Here is a 14,738-nt window from a genome sequence, read left to right as displayed (position 1 = left end):
TTTCCAGCCGAACAGCTCCTGAGTGCTTCCTCGCTGTTCCCAGGTGACTGGCAGCAGGGCTGGGCCAGCAATAATCTGTCCCTGCTACTCTCATTTCTCCCTCCTGTGCTGTCTGTAGGAGCTGCTGGCTCCCAGCAGTCTGGAGGATGCAGAGCAGCGGCGCCAGGCCCTTCCCACAGCAGCCACAAAACCTGGAGACCGGCTGGATTCTCCCCAGATCCCTCTGACAAGGTATTGTTCCCAGCGAGTCACCACGCCACAGGTCAAATAAAGCAGTTTATTTGGCATAGACTGAACTGCCACAGAAATTCCCGTGGAACGAAGCCTGGTTACACAAACTGAACGAGTGCAGTTATGAGTCTCAGTTACACCTAACGACTAAACAAGGTAAAAAAAGCACATTTCAGTCTCCCAGTCTGGTCCTTTCCATGCAGAGACACCGTGGCTCCCTGATGCGTTGCACCTTTCTTCTTGACAGAGATGTCAGCACAATTCCAGCTGTATTTTTCGCTTGCAAGGAATTTGGTTAGGAAATCCAAAGAGATTAATCCACAGACTGCCCTTCCCATGCTGTTTGTCCTTCCAGGAGCTCTGGGAGTCTGCTTTAAGGCTTTCAAGTCAGGTACATGACCTCGTGCATCCAATAGTTAAAATTCTGATAAATGTTGAGCGAGGAAGGAGGGGCTGAGCAAGCTTTTGCTGCATCACCCCCGAGCTCCCCCTGTGAGGCTTGCTCAAGCCTGGTTTAAATTCCACAAAAACAAAGATACAGACAATACCAGACTAAATTAAACAAACACAAATTATACTGATCAGAGTCACCGAGGCTGGCTGGGTTGACTAAGGAACACACAAATCTGCTCTGTAGTACGGAACAAAAGTGAGGTTTTACACTAGGAAACAGCATCTTGCAGATCATGCCAAAAAATGCCACTGTCTATGAAACCAGCAGAAAGCATTTCACAACATGCCATTAGAAATGCTTCAACAGCTAAAAAAGGTTTGATGAAACGAGGACTCTCCTAAGTTTATTCTTTATGATCCAGCAAAACACCAGCCATTTGTGTCAAAGAAAAATACTTTCAGCTCATTATTTCTGCATGACAGTGTCATGACCTAAGAGTTATTTACTCCAGTTATTCCCCATAAATATTCTGATTTTATTTACAGGTTTCTCTAGTCTTTTAGAGATCTCCTTGAAGTGTTTGCAAAGATGAAGCTGAAATTACCTTCTGTAGTGAATGAGGTAAATTAAAAAGTGTTTGCTCTACAATATCTACACCTGGTGCTTCACTTCACCTTGGTTTTTGTTTTAAAGACCAGGAGTGGCACCATTTGAGGTTAATCACCAGTCACTGTTACCTGTGGAGAAGTCATTTCAATACTAGAGAACTCCATTAAAAGACAAAAATCACACGTCCTGCTTCCAATACTGCTGATCCAATTGCAGCTGCCCACCCCTAAAGCACATTTTTCATGCTCTGTGGGATGTTCTGTACATTTTATCCATACACTGACTACTTCTTAAGCTTTGACACGGTGTCAGAACTGAAAAGCTTGACTTGATGTGGATGTCAAGTCAGGAGGAATTCAGTTTGGAATGACAGTGGCTGAAATGCTGAATGTGTGCAGGGCTGTTCTCCCCTCTGGCCCTTCCCAACTTGCGGCTGTCCTGAGTAAGGAGATGTCCCTGAGCCATCACGTGGGCCCACACAATTCCCTCTGTTAAATTATGGATCAGGGAGCCCGATGCCAACACAGCACCGAGCCACTCCCAGCTGTCACACACCTTTCCTGCTCTGCTCAAATGTCCTGGGAATTGCAGCCTCTCCTTCCTAGGCAGCAGATCTGGGCAGCTGAAGAGGCATTTCAGGAACAACCCCTTCCATTCCAACGTTTCTGAGCTGCTACTGCACCTGCCCGAGGAGTGCTCACATCAAAGCCAGCAGGGTCATGTGAGGTAGTAAAACCAGATGCTCTCCTGGAGTCAGTCTATTCTTAATGGTACCTCAAGAATTTGAATTAATGAGGAAGACAAAAGGAACCCACGCAACTCTTCAGTGGAGAAACGGAAAAAAATGCAGGTGACCGAGAAGTGATCAAAGCTTGGCTATGGAATATTGGTTTTTATCATTTTATTTTATCTTATCGTTTATTTCTGCTCCCAGCTGGGGCAGCAGCCATCCCCAAAGCACAGCAGCAGGAATGCTGCCCAGGCTCAGCTGTGGCTCCAGCTCCCCTCTGGAACAGCACAAATAAACCACACGTCATGCACAGTAGGATACGTGATGCTTTCATTCATTAAGGATGATGACCTGCCACAATTTCCACTTCGTGTCACAAGGCTTATCCCTAATTTATGAAAATAAAGCATATATGTTTTGTACATTTTTATATATATATGTATAAATATATATATAAAAAATACACACTGCCAGGCAACGTCACACACAGGCACACACACACACATGGATATTGTACACAGCCACCCAGGAGCAACAGGTCTGATATCAATATTCTACTTTGTGTACACACACCCTACGTCTAGGAAGTAAGAAAATCCCTTTTATGGCAATTCTGCAGGCAGAAAAATCAGTACAAAATACTTTGTTGTACAAAACTGCATTTTTTTTTACATCATCACCCAACACGGTAACACACTCCTCAGTAATGCACTACATCCCTATTGGGAAAAAGAATAATCAAATTTATACAATTGTAAAAAAAAAAAAAAAGCTGCTCTGCAACCTTCCTTTGCTAAAAGTTAGACATTACCCCATCCTAGCAGCAGATTAATAAATAAGGATTAAATAGTCTATTATACAAAGCCATACCCAATGGCAGATTTAAAACCAAACAGCTTTGCAGATACTTTCACTTCCTACACAAATCTTTGTTTTATTAAGAATAAGACTCAGTATAAAACAGGGCAACTGCCAGCACTAGATCTGTATCTACAGAATAAAAGGAAAATCCAAGGGAAGGGAAATATTTAACAGTTTATGGCACCTTTACTGCAGAACATTTTTCAAGGCTCTGTTTCCCTAGAACTAACGAGTAAAGGGCTCTTTATCTCAGCTTTTATTAAGCAAACTCGATATAACCAACCACACAGTGGCAAGAGACAGAACCAGCTGTTCCCAGCTGCAAAAATGGATTGATTCCCACCCTAAAAACCAACACAATTCCGGTGGCAAGACAAGAAAGGGCAAGTCGTGGTTGCTGGCTCTCCTGGGTCCCAGCGTGGCCAGTCCTCTGTTCTTTGGTGGGAGTGCTGCTCAGTAGCTGTTCTCGTGTCCAGCCAGGATGTAGAGGTTGCTGTGAGCTGTGGGGTTCTCTGTGGGCCTGCTCTCCAGCACCACCACCCTGCAAACAAACACAAACGGCAGCCACAGTCAGGGGCAGAAAACAGCTCCTGGTGCACCTCCTGAGGAGGAAGTCAGTGGTTCCAACGGATTGGAGATAGAGGTTCCCCCAAATATCTTGGGTGTTTCATCCTTTTACCAGTTCCCTCATTTTCCAGCATCATTTCTGATAAAAACACTGAAGGACAAGATACAATGGCAGGGTTGGAACTGGGTGATTTTTAAGGTCCCTTCCAACCCAATCCATTCTGTAACTCTCTGATCCCATCATCTGCAGCCCAAATATTTATCCCTCCTCCATCTTCTGATAAGCAACTTCAACAATCCCCTCCCTCCTAAATATTTATCACCTTGTGGGCTCAGAGGGATCACTCAACCCCATTTCTGCCTTTGTCCTGCTGCATCACGTTCCTGTGGGCCACTCTGGAAAATTATTCCCTCCCTGTCTTGGCACACTGATCAGTGCTGGACCTTGGCCATCAGCTGGTGTGGTTTGGCCCTTGACCTTCCCTCTCCCTCCCAAGTGCTGAGCATTTCTTTGCACCAGTTCCTGTTTTTAGGATTAAACTTGTTTCTGCTTTTTGTTTTTCCTCAAAGATTTTTCAAATGAACAACCTCTGTCCCTGATCCTCACCTCTGCACCTGAACAGTTCTAGAGTGATCCAAGGTAAAAAGGTGATTCCACATCTCACTGGAATGGCAGGAAAAAACTCCTGCTCTGTTTGTCCAGAGATGGAAAATACAAACCAAGGGTTTGGCAGTTCCAAGGGCAGATGAGGGAGCAGAGGATGGGGGATTGGAGAGCAGGAGGTGCTCAAGGCTCTGAGCCACCTGGTCTAGGAAGGTGGCCCTGCCCAGGGGTGGAACAAGATGAGCCTTAGGGTCCCTTCCAACCCAAACCACAGGGATCTGTGGCTGGAAGTGACTGCTGGGCTCATCCCTGGCTATTCCTGCATTTATCCCTCTGGCTGGCTCACACTCCACCAGTGAACGTGTCCAGCCTGGAGCAGCTTCTGCTCAGGCTGCAAACCTGGGGACAGGAAGGGATCAGCTGGATATTATGGATAATAATCCAAATAATTGGATCACCGTGACTGAAACCTGAGTGAGTTCTAGTTTGCTATTTCCAGACCAGCCAAGGCTGTTTTTAACTGAGTGCTGCCAAGATAATTCCCAGCTCACCAGGACAATCCAAGACCAGGAGCAAGCTTTTCCAAAGTGCACTGGGCACCCTGCAAGCCAAGGGCACCTCTCCTCTCCCCCTGGCACTCGGTGCCCACAGACAGAGCTGGGCTGGGCTGGAAGCCAGGCCCAGCTGGGAACTAGAAAAGCTGGTTTAAATAAAACAAAAGGTTTCTGTTTCTGCAGGGAGATTACCTGTCTGAGCCCAGCAGGCGGAAAACCCTGGTCTCATCCGATATCTCCTGGGTCACCTGCAGAAAAATGCAGATGTTCAGATCCATTTCAGCAGCAAAAGGGAATTTATTGGTCTGAGTTGGAAGGAAGGAAACATTCAGATGCAATTTAATGCAAAATACAGGATTGAAATGTATAAATTGATGTTGAGCATTGTGGAATGTGAGCATTTCCACTTGGGAAGCAGAGAGAGAAGCCGAAGGATCCAGTGGTAAATAAGGAACGGGAGGAATTAAACAGGAGAGGCTGGAGATCACTTACCTCATCTGATTTGAAGCTCTTGCCCTGCATGCCGTGTTTCCAGAAGGCCAGCACGCTGTCCTGAAGGCACACTGCAAAGGAGGGACACATCACAGCCCATTCCCTGCATCCTTGTGTTCCCAGTGCCTCTGGAGAACCCTCAGAAAGTGTAAAAACAAACACTGCCAACCAAAGCACTGCTGGAAATGACACATCACCTGAATTATTACTCCAAAACAGATGAAGGATGGAAAACGGGAGTTTTCCATTCAGGGACAGAGACAGCACAGAGCTGCCAGCTCTGAGTGATTTAATTCTGTGATTCTGAGAGTTTATTCCAGCAGAAATTCTTCTTTGACAGCTCCAATTCAAGTTTTAAAAAACTTCCTGTCCTAGTCTCAAGACAGCAGCTTGAGAATGACATTCAAATATTATTACCCTATTAAAAAAAGGGATGTGCTGTTACTTGAAATAAAACCTGAACTTTTAGAAGGCTAACACAGATTTATGTATTACTAAACTACTTTTTCCTACCCAAATTTTGTTCTCATTGCTATGGAAATGACCAGAAACCAGTCAGGCTTTCAACAGTGAGTTCTTAAACCCCCGAGAGACAGCAGAGCAGCAAATCACTCACCCACTGACTCGATGCAGAAATCAAAGCTCAGCTCAGAAGCCAACTTCTTGCTTGACTTCAGTTTCCCTTGTAAATTCACTATTTTCACAAATCCTCAAGAGAAAAGAGAAAAATCAGCATTAAAACCCACTGCTGAAAGGGATTTAAGTGTAAAACACAAATTTAATCTTTCAGACACAAAGAAATACCCAAATCTAACATGTACAGGTGAACCCAAGAGCATCCTTCTCTCAAAATAAATACAGGAAGCTTTTTACCACTTGGTGTGGTTTTAGACTGACAGGGGGATGCACTCATGAGGAGGGAAAGTGGAATCACAAAAGCCAGAATGAAATCCCACTTATCCAAATGATCTTCTTGGAAATATTACTACACAAATTAATAATGTAGGGAGGGGAAAAAAAATCGTGGTGGAAGTTTAAATCAACAACTGTGGCAACCCAAGTTTTGCACGAGGTGTAGGGAGTTATCCAAGAGAGTTTTGTGTTACTCACTGTCCAGGCAGACCAGGACAGTGTCTCTCTCCAGCTGTGTCACGTGAATGGCATCCAACTGCTGATTGCCTGGGGGAAAAACCAGATTATTTCATATTTATATCACATCAAGAGACTCTGCCCCTTCCTCAAGCTCTTTTCTCTGTGCTCTTTGTTACTCTGATTTTTTTGTTGTTGTTGTTATTATGATTTTTAAAGGCTCTAAGATCCCAGAATGTTCTGGGAGAAGCCCAAACCTCTCTGTTCAAAGCAGTTATTTAATAGGAAAACACAACTTTTACCGGATAAAACACATTTTATGCTATGGTTGAGCACAGCTTCCTCCACAGAGAGGCACCACAATAAACAAAAGGACTTTTAATTCCTAAAACCCCACTCTTTTCCCATAGATCCACATCTGGACAAATTATTGTAATGATAATAAACTTAATAGATTTAGTAGATTTTTCCCTAGTTTTTATTAATGAAGTTATTCCTACAGCTGGTAAAAAAATATTTAAAGGTAAAAATGTACATCCAACAAAGGAGAAAAGCAGCTGCAAAATATCAACCAGGTCTTAAAAATAACCCAAATCTGCTTTTTAAGAGCCAGCTGAAGATAAGAACCCTCCCCCAAGGGCTGGAGGATAGACAAGAATCCATTTCTGGGAGTTTTTATGCAGGAAAGGGGGGAAAGAGCAGGATCCCAGGAAACAGCAAGGAACCACAAAGGAGAACCCAACCAGCAGGCTCTGATTGGTGTTTAAGGAAATTTAGAAAATAAGAGGTGTCTTGTAAGGACAGTTTGTACTGATGTGGGCAGGTCAGCACAACAATCAGGGAATCAGGGAATAGCTGGGATTGGAAATTACCTTAAATCCCATCCCCTGCCATGGCAGGGACACCTCCCACTGTCCCAGGCTGCTCCAAGCCCCATCCAACTGGCTTTGGACACTGCCAGGGATGCAGGGGCAGCCACAGCTGCTCTGGGAATTCTATTCCAGCATTCTCCCACCCTCCCAGCCAGGAATTCCCAATTCCCAGTCTCCCACCCATCCCAATTCCCAATCTCCCACCCAGCCCTGCCCTCTGGCAGTGGGAGCCATTCCCTGTGTCCTGTCCCTCTGTCCCTTGTCCCCAATCCCTCTCCATCATTTCCAGGTCCTGACAATCTGGGATCAGCTCCATCTGCCTGGGGCAGAGGAGCTGCCAGGCCTGAAGGGCTCCCAGGGGGCTCCAAGGAAAGCACATCCAACATTCCCAGCCCAGGGCAGCGGGAAGGGCCTCACCTGCCCCGATCTCGGTGAACCACGAGGACGCCGAGTTGAGGTTGATTGTCTCAAAGTGCACGACCTGGCCGGGCTGGGCTCCCCTGGAGATGGCCACGCACACCATGGGGTACTCCTGCTCTGGGATCACCAGCATCTCAAACACGTGCAGGGGGCTGGGCAGGGGGAAGTCAAAGTGCTGCAGGAACAAAACAAAACAAAACCAAACCTCAGCAGGGCGCTGGGAACCCGCTTCGACCTCGAAATGGCTCTGCCACAACACGAGGTGAAGGAGTATCTGGGAGATGGTAGAATCGGTGACAAAGTTTCTCTATAAGCAAAGTAACAGGGGTAGCACCTGGTTTATTGTGAGGGCCTTGCTTGGAGCTGCTGGGCACAGCTAAAGCAGGCCAGGAGAGCAGGAACAGAGGGGGAAAGGAGAAGAGGAGAAAAAGAGAGGAGGGCAAAAGAGAAGAGGGGATAAGAGCAGGGAAAAGGGAAGAGGGGATAAGAGCAGGGAAAAGGGAAGAGGGGATAAGAGCAGGGAAAAGGGAAGAGGGAATAAGAGAAGGAGGTTCTGAATACTGTACAATAAATATCTTTCCAAGTTGAATAGTATGAGTTGGACCAACCAATCTAATACAAGATAACAACATTTACATACAGCCAATAGAACTGTCCCATTAGCTAAGGCAAGCAGAAGGGGATTGTTTAATCAAGGGAGCTGGCCCTCAGCTTGGCACATCATTATTCACTAGCTGATGGCCCTGTACCCCACACCCTAAATCTCAAAGTTGCTTTCATTTCTATCTCGCTTGTTGAACTCATAATCCCAGAATCTAAACCACCATATTTACAAGGCCTTTCTACTTCATCCTTCCCAACAACAAGGTATAAATATATATAAACATACAGAATTTGCACTGCTTTTGAGGCTGGGCAGAGGTGGATCACAGTCTGTTATTGCCAGTGCTGGCCTTGATCCAGCACTTTTATATTACTTCAATTACTTCAGTCACAAGATTTTCTGAGTCAAAATGTGTCCAGCCAGATTTTCAAGTGCTCACAAGCCACAAATGGCACCAGCCCGAGGTGGACTTTCCATCACAACCTCTGGAAAGGTTATTTCAACAACTGTACAATTATTGAACTAAACCAAAAGTAAATGCTTACCTTTATTAACATGAATTTCTGCATTGGCTCATACCACTGAAGCAGAACAATTCCAGACTGCAATGCACCACACAGGTACTTGTGGCCTGTGTATGGATTTCGTACTATATAAAATAAAAAACCCAGAAAACAGTAATTTTAAAGCTACTTGGAAAAAAAAAAAACAAACCAACCCTATCAGCTTGGAAAAAAACAAACAACCCAACAGCTATCTTTACAAATGAGTTAAGAAATAGCATTATAAAATTGTATCGTGGCATTATTAAGAAGGGACCTCAAAGCCCATCTTGTTCCATTGGTTTTCCACTTGTTGCCTTCTGGCTTCCCATTCCAACATCCACAGTGATTAGCATTGTGCCCCATTCCAGATAAATTCAATTACAGCTTTAATTAAGAACCAGTTGCATTCCTGGAGTCCCAGTTCAGAGGCTGAGGGGGGAGAAAAGCTGCAAGGCCTCTCCCTGGGGCTGTGGGAGCCAGGAGGGAGAGCTCAGGGTCAGGCTGGGACTGGAATAAAACAATTCCCAGGCAGGGAAGGTGGGATGCTCCTGGGGAGCTCTGATAGCTCCTGAAATCCATGAGGCAGGGTCTGGGGGTGGCTTTTGAAGCTCTGCTGGACACAGGAGCAGCCTGATTTCAGGGATTATTTGTAAATGTGGCTGTTGTGGGCACTTCAGGTGAGATAAACAGGATCTCTGAGTGTGCAGCTTTCTGCTCATTTTCAGGGGTGGAAAGGAACAATCTGCAGATGTGGCACTTGGGGATGTGGGTTAGTGCTGGGGGAACGGATGGATGATCTTAGAGGGCTTTTCCAGCCTTGGTAATTCCATGATTCTGATTTCACACAGCACCAGGGCCAGCACTGGAAAGGACAAACGTTGTGGAGGCAGCCCAAGCTGCAGATAAATCCACAACTTCCCAAGCTTTAACTCTTCCTGTGCCCTTCAAACTGCATTTTTGGCTCTGCCCTCCCCAGGCTGCCAGAGTTTTTATTCCTACTGATCCTCTCTTGGTGGAAAATATTCACGTTTTCCTCACTACAAGTTGGAAGTGGGTCACACCTTGAGCCAGGGTGACAAAGCAGAAAGGCTGTGTGGATGTGCCAGGGGTCTGGCAAGGGTTTAATCCAAATAAATCAATTAAGGTTTTAATCCAAATATCCCACCCATCCCTGCCCTCTGGCAGTGGGGAGCCATTCCCCCTTGTCCTGGCACTCCATCCCTTGTAAATAGTTTCTCTTTATCTTTCCTGTAGCTCCTTCAGGCACTGAAATGCCCCAATTAGGTCACTCTGGGACACCTCCAGGCTGAACTACCCCAATTCCCTCAGCCTTTTTTTACTGAACAAAGAACTCTTAAGTTTATTAAAAAGAAATGAGTTTCAGACATGCCACGTGCAGGGACAAAGGGCAAGGGAATAAATGGCAAAGCTGGATTTGTCTGCTCACCTATACAGCATTTGTGGCATCCTTTTGTGTCAGGGATCTTGGTTGTTAAGGCAAATTTCCTGGAATGACAATCACCAAAAAAAAGCATCAGCAACAGATGTCAGGGCCCTTCATGCACCAACTCAACAGCACCAACACAATTTATGGCTACTTTCACTTTAATAATTGTCTATAAGTGAAAGGTTTGTACCTTGGTAATATTTTGTCAGGAAATCTGTGGGTTTGAATGTGAGCAGCTAATCCTGTTTTTTTGGCTTGTTCAAACAACGCTATTAAATTATGGGAGTAGAGCTGGAATGTTTTCCCTGAAAGAGAGAAAGGCACAGTTGACATCTCAGCCACTCCTCCAGCACAGAACTGCAACGTTCAGCAAAATGCAAGAACAGAAAAATTACCTTCTACAAACAGGTGTCAGGTAGGTCAAGTCCAGATATGAAGAAAAATAAAACAAGATTAAAATAATAATGAGTATAGAGAAGATCAGAGCTCATTTCATTACAGTTCATTTCATGCAAACGTTTTTTAAAGGCTGTAATGATAAAACAACAATAAATTATATTTTCTTATTTTCTTACAGATATTTTTCTATAGATATTTTCTTAACTATAAACTAAGACAAGTGTTAGATAAATCCTGCATATGGAAAGGCACAGTCCCACCATCAGCCTCCATGGCACAGTGCCTCTGGAATGTTCTGTTCCAGGACAACTGATTGCTCAGGAATCAGTAAATCCAAGCAGAGGAACTGCTGGATCTGCAGTTGTTGAAAGCCACCTCGTTCTCCTTCAGAGGGACACTGGTTTTGTTTGAGGACCCCAGAAACTCAGAGTGGTCTGGGCTGGAAGGGACAGGAAATCCCACCCAGAGCCACCCCTGCCATGGCAGGGACACCTCCCACTGTCCCAGGGTGCTCCAAGCCCTGTCCAACCTGGCCCTGGGCACTGGCAGGGATCCAGGGGCAGCCACAGCTGCTCCAGGAATTCCAGCCCAGCCAGGAATTCCCAATTCCCAGTCTCCCATCCATCCCTGCCCTCTGGCAGTGGGAGCCATTCCCTGTGTCCTGTCCCTCCAGCCCTTGTCCCCAGTCCCTCTCCAGCTCTCCTGGAGCCCCTTCCGACCCTGCCAGGGGCTCTGAGCTCTCCCTGGAGCCTTCTCTTGTCCAGACCAACCAAATACATTGCATTCAAGGATAATTTAAAATGTTCCTGTTTATTTATAATTGTCATCATTTCCCTCCTTTACACCCACCTGACAGGGACATGAGGGTGTTGTTGATGACGTACAGCCAGGTGCACTTCCGAGGAAATAACTGGAAAAAAAAGGAAATAATTCCATTAACAGAAACATACAGAAATTTTAAACTGTGATTTTCTCTGCCTGTTCCACCTCCACCCCCATTCCTGCAGGGATCCACACTGGAGAAAATCCCATCTTCCTGTTTATTCCCTGTTTTGGACCCTTACTTAGCCCTGCACAGACAGACCAGGGAATATTGGAATAAGCCAGGCTGGATGAGGCTTGGAGCAGCCTGGGATAGTGGGAAGTGTCCCTGCCCATGGCAGGGGTGGAAATGGTGGATTTAAGCTCCCTTCCATCCCAAACCATTCCATGATTCTAGAACACTTTGTCCAGTGTGCCACTCCCACGTGCAAAGTAAGAAAATAGGTGTAGGAGAAAGTGTAGAAAGAAAAGATCCAACTGGTTGGACACAAACTCTGAGTATCTCCCAGCAATTTTCTGTTCAACAGAATAGCTTTGGGTTTATTCAGTGTTTCCACTGAAAAAGTACAAATGGAATAAAAATACCCTCCTGGAACTGGGAGATGTTAACCTTGGACAGACAGGAAGCACTCTGGAAGATGCAACCAGAATGAAAAGTTGGAGAAACAGTTCAGAATGTGCATTTGGAGGGGAGAAATCATCAAATGGCTCAAAGGAAATGTGGGAACAAGTGGTGTGGCAGAAGCCTGTGGGGTTTGGGGTGGTCACCCCTGACCTCTGCCAGCTGGGAATGCTCTCATGGAAAAGGAAACTCTGTTTGAAGTGCACTGAATGTTCTCCCTACCCACCACTGGCATTGCCAACCTTTCACTGGGACATAAAAAAGCCCAGAGAAGATTATTAGATGAAATAATTTAGGAAAACACAAAAGGAATGAGATTCCAAAAACATCCTGACTCTGGAACACCAGATTTAAGACCATGATTGCATGGAATGGCTTTGGAAAGGGTTAGAGAGCCCAGGAAAAGCTTTTTGGGGCTAACAACAGCAGCTGAATTAAATATTGAGGGTTTTGCATGCAAGGAGCTGCAATGTGCCATCTAGTGGGGATGAAATGGAGGGAGAGGGGGCAGGGAATTTTCTCCAAGGAAAATTGTCTTACACAAGCAGCAACTAAAAAACACAGGTAGGTCAGGGAAGAAATCATTTTCAGGTTTTCACTATTGGCTTTGATGGGAATCATTTAAGCCCCAGAGCCTGGTATCCACCTTCTCCCTCCAGTGCCAAACTTCACTGCTCCAATAATATCATCCCCAAATCTGTTGTGTGTGTTCAGCCCAGCAGAACTCACCTGCTCCATGGTGGCTTCGTGAAGTTCATTCAAATTCAGAGTGTAGATCCCCTCTTCTGTGCCAAAGATGATGTACTGATCTGAAAAATCAATGCAATGGGGTTATTCCCCTCCCACTTTGGGAGGTTTCAAATGCAAACCTAAAATAACTTCACAGATTTTCTTTCCCGAGCCCATCACCAAACCTAACACAATTTTACCTTTAGTATCTGGATGTATCCATGAAGTTGCACAATTAATCTTCAAAGGACAACCATCAAAGACTTTGGAGAAACAGGCTCCCATCTGAAAGACACCAAAACTGAAACCTGAACCAATTTTAGAGTGTGAGGAGTTGATTCCCTGGCCACTCACACACAGCTGAACACACACAGCCTTTCACACCTTTTCATTTCAATTTATGGACATTCAAAAATGCAGAGAGGGCTCAAAATGATATCAACAACTTCAGGTACCTACTGGGTAAGAACAATACACCCTGGAGGGATTTAAAATCCATGTGGATGTGGTACCTGGGGACATGGCTCAGTGGTGGCCTTTGCACTGCTGGGGGAATGGTTGGACTCAGTTACCTCAGAGGGCTTTTCCAATCTAAATTATTCTATCTCATATGAATATTGACTATTATTTATTGAATGTAAAAAACATATAGTATTGACTGCTTATAAAATGGCACATGAAGGAAAAACAGGCAAAACCCAAATCACTGTAACCTTTTCCCATTTCTCTTCCTAAGCAGGGGCTGCCACTGGAGATCACAACTCACAGAGCCATGGGAGCCTCCAACCCTTCACATCCAGACTGAACAGTGGTGGGAAGGTTTTAAAAAATAGAAACAAATATTGTGGATTCAGCACTGGAAAAGCAACTGGCTGTGAGATGCAGAAAATCCCACCCAAGTGAGTTGGTGCCTTATTCCAGCATAAACTTCCCACACCAGAGAGGTTTCCATAATTCCCAGTGCACATGGATTTCTTACCAGCACCTTCGGAGTGGGAGGCAAACCATTGATTGCTGGTTTCTGTGGGAAGAAACAAAGATTTTAAAGATTTTAAAACCCCTCCTGTGCATTGATCAGCTCAAGGACATGACAGTGACAGCAGCCCCAGAGTCCCCAAACCTACAGGGAAATCTCTCTTCTCCTTTTTCCGTGGCAGCTGAGGGATTTGTCCAGGTCCTTCTGCATTCTCCTCGATGTGTTTCAGCATCCCATTCCCATTGCCTGAAAAGGAGCCCAAACATGGTTTGCAGCTTATTTGCCACAGTGAAATAGAAAATTTCTTCTCCCCTGTGCTGAGCTGGAGTGGAGGAGTGAGCTCTGACATTCCACAGCCACATCTCAGGGAGCTGAACCCTTCCCAGCAGAGCTGCATGCTTCCCATTATCCAAACAATCCCTGGACAAATCCCACTGGGAATAAAGCTGTGGCAAGGTCCTCCCCACACACTCATTGTTTTTCTCCTGTTCCTGCAGGCAGGAACAGCAATGGGACTGACTGGCTGAGTGTCCTTGTTTTGGGAAGAACATTCCCAACATGAGGCAATGGCTCTAACAAGAACCACTCATGGAAAAGGGAACACTTCACCTCGTGATCAGCCTGTTTTAAAGTATAATCTACTGGGAGCAGGTGGCTCTGGAAGCAATTCCTTTTCCAAGGTGCAGGCAGCTTTAGGGCACTTACCCAGGTCGCTGTAGCGGGCTGTGAGCAGCCCAGGGCTGCTGATGCTGCTGGTCATGCCCATGGGGCAGGAATCTGCCTGGGGCCCACACACTGGGATGCTCTGTCTCCTGTGGGCTGCTGGGGCTCTGCTCTGGGGCTCTGGGAAGTGTTTTATTGTCTGGCATCTGTTGTCATCTGGGAGGTTTTCCTCGGGGTAACTGTTCATCCTGGGCTGCAAGGAACCAAAGAGGGGAATGGTTACTTGGGAACTGGGAGGAACTGGGAATGGCACCTGGGAAGAACAAGCTGAATTTAAGTCAGAGTGCTGCTACATTAAAATGGATCAGCCTTTGAAATGTGTGTGTGGTTTTGGGCACCACAATGTAAGACAAACAGCCTCTGGTGAGCAGGGACAGGACTGAAGGAATGGCTGGAGCTGTGTCAGGGAGGGTGAGCTGAAATCAGGAAAAGGTTTCTTCCCCCAGAG

General features: G+C 45.7%; 1 protein-coding gene across 1 annotated transcript in view; it reads right to left on the bottom strand.

The window, feature by feature from the left end:
* Window positions 1-263: 263 nt before the first annotated feature.
* Window positions 264-14,738, bottom strand: part of MAP4K5 (mitogen-activated protein kinase kinase kinase kinase 5) — a 54,924-nt gene continuing 40,449 nt past the window's right edge. Inside the window, exons 17-32 of the mRNA XM_063399732.1 lie at window positions 14,273-14,483; window positions 13,716-13,813; window positions 13,571-13,612; window positions 12,792-12,876; window positions 12,592-12,671; window positions 11,268-11,328; window positions 10,415-10,417; window positions 10,210-10,324; window positions 10,020-10,078; window positions 8,573-8,676; window positions 7,421-7,598; window positions 6,153-6,221; window positions 5,659-5,751; window positions 5,043-5,113; window positions 4,743-4,798; window positions 264-3,366 (exon numbers count right to left, since the gene is read on the bottom strand). Coding sequence (XP_063255802.1) covers window positions 3,279-3,366; window positions 4,743-4,798; window positions 5,043-5,113; window positions 5,659-5,751; window positions 6,153-6,221; window positions 7,421-7,598; window positions 8,573-8,676; window positions 10,020-10,078; window positions 10,210-10,324; window positions 10,415-10,417; window positions 11,268-11,328; window positions 12,592-12,671; window positions 12,792-12,876; window positions 13,571-13,612; window positions 13,716-13,813; window positions 14,273-14,483 — 1,413 coding nt within the window. The 3' untranslated portion in view covers window positions 264-3,278. The remainder of the gene's footprint in view (window positions 3,367-4,742; window positions 4,799-5,042; window positions 5,114-5,658; window positions 5,752-6,152; window positions 6,222-7,420; window positions 7,599-8,572; window positions 8,677-10,019; window positions 10,079-10,209; window positions 10,325-10,414; window positions 10,418-11,267; window positions 11,329-12,591; window positions 12,672-12,791; window positions 12,877-13,570; window positions 13,613-13,715; window positions 13,814-14,272; window positions 14,484-14,738) is intronic.

The sequence above is a fragment of the Prinia subflava genome, chromosome 5, assembly GCF_021018805.1.
Source record: "Prinia subflava isolate CZ2003 ecotype Zambia chromosome 5, Cam_Psub_1.2, whole genome shotgun sequence".
Taxonomy (NCBI): domain Eukaryota; kingdom Metazoa; phylum Chordata; class Aves; order Passeriformes; family Cisticolidae; genus Prinia; species Prinia subflava.
Note: the sequence above shows the minus strand (reverse complement) of the source record. Positions and strands in the feature narration are given on the sequence as shown.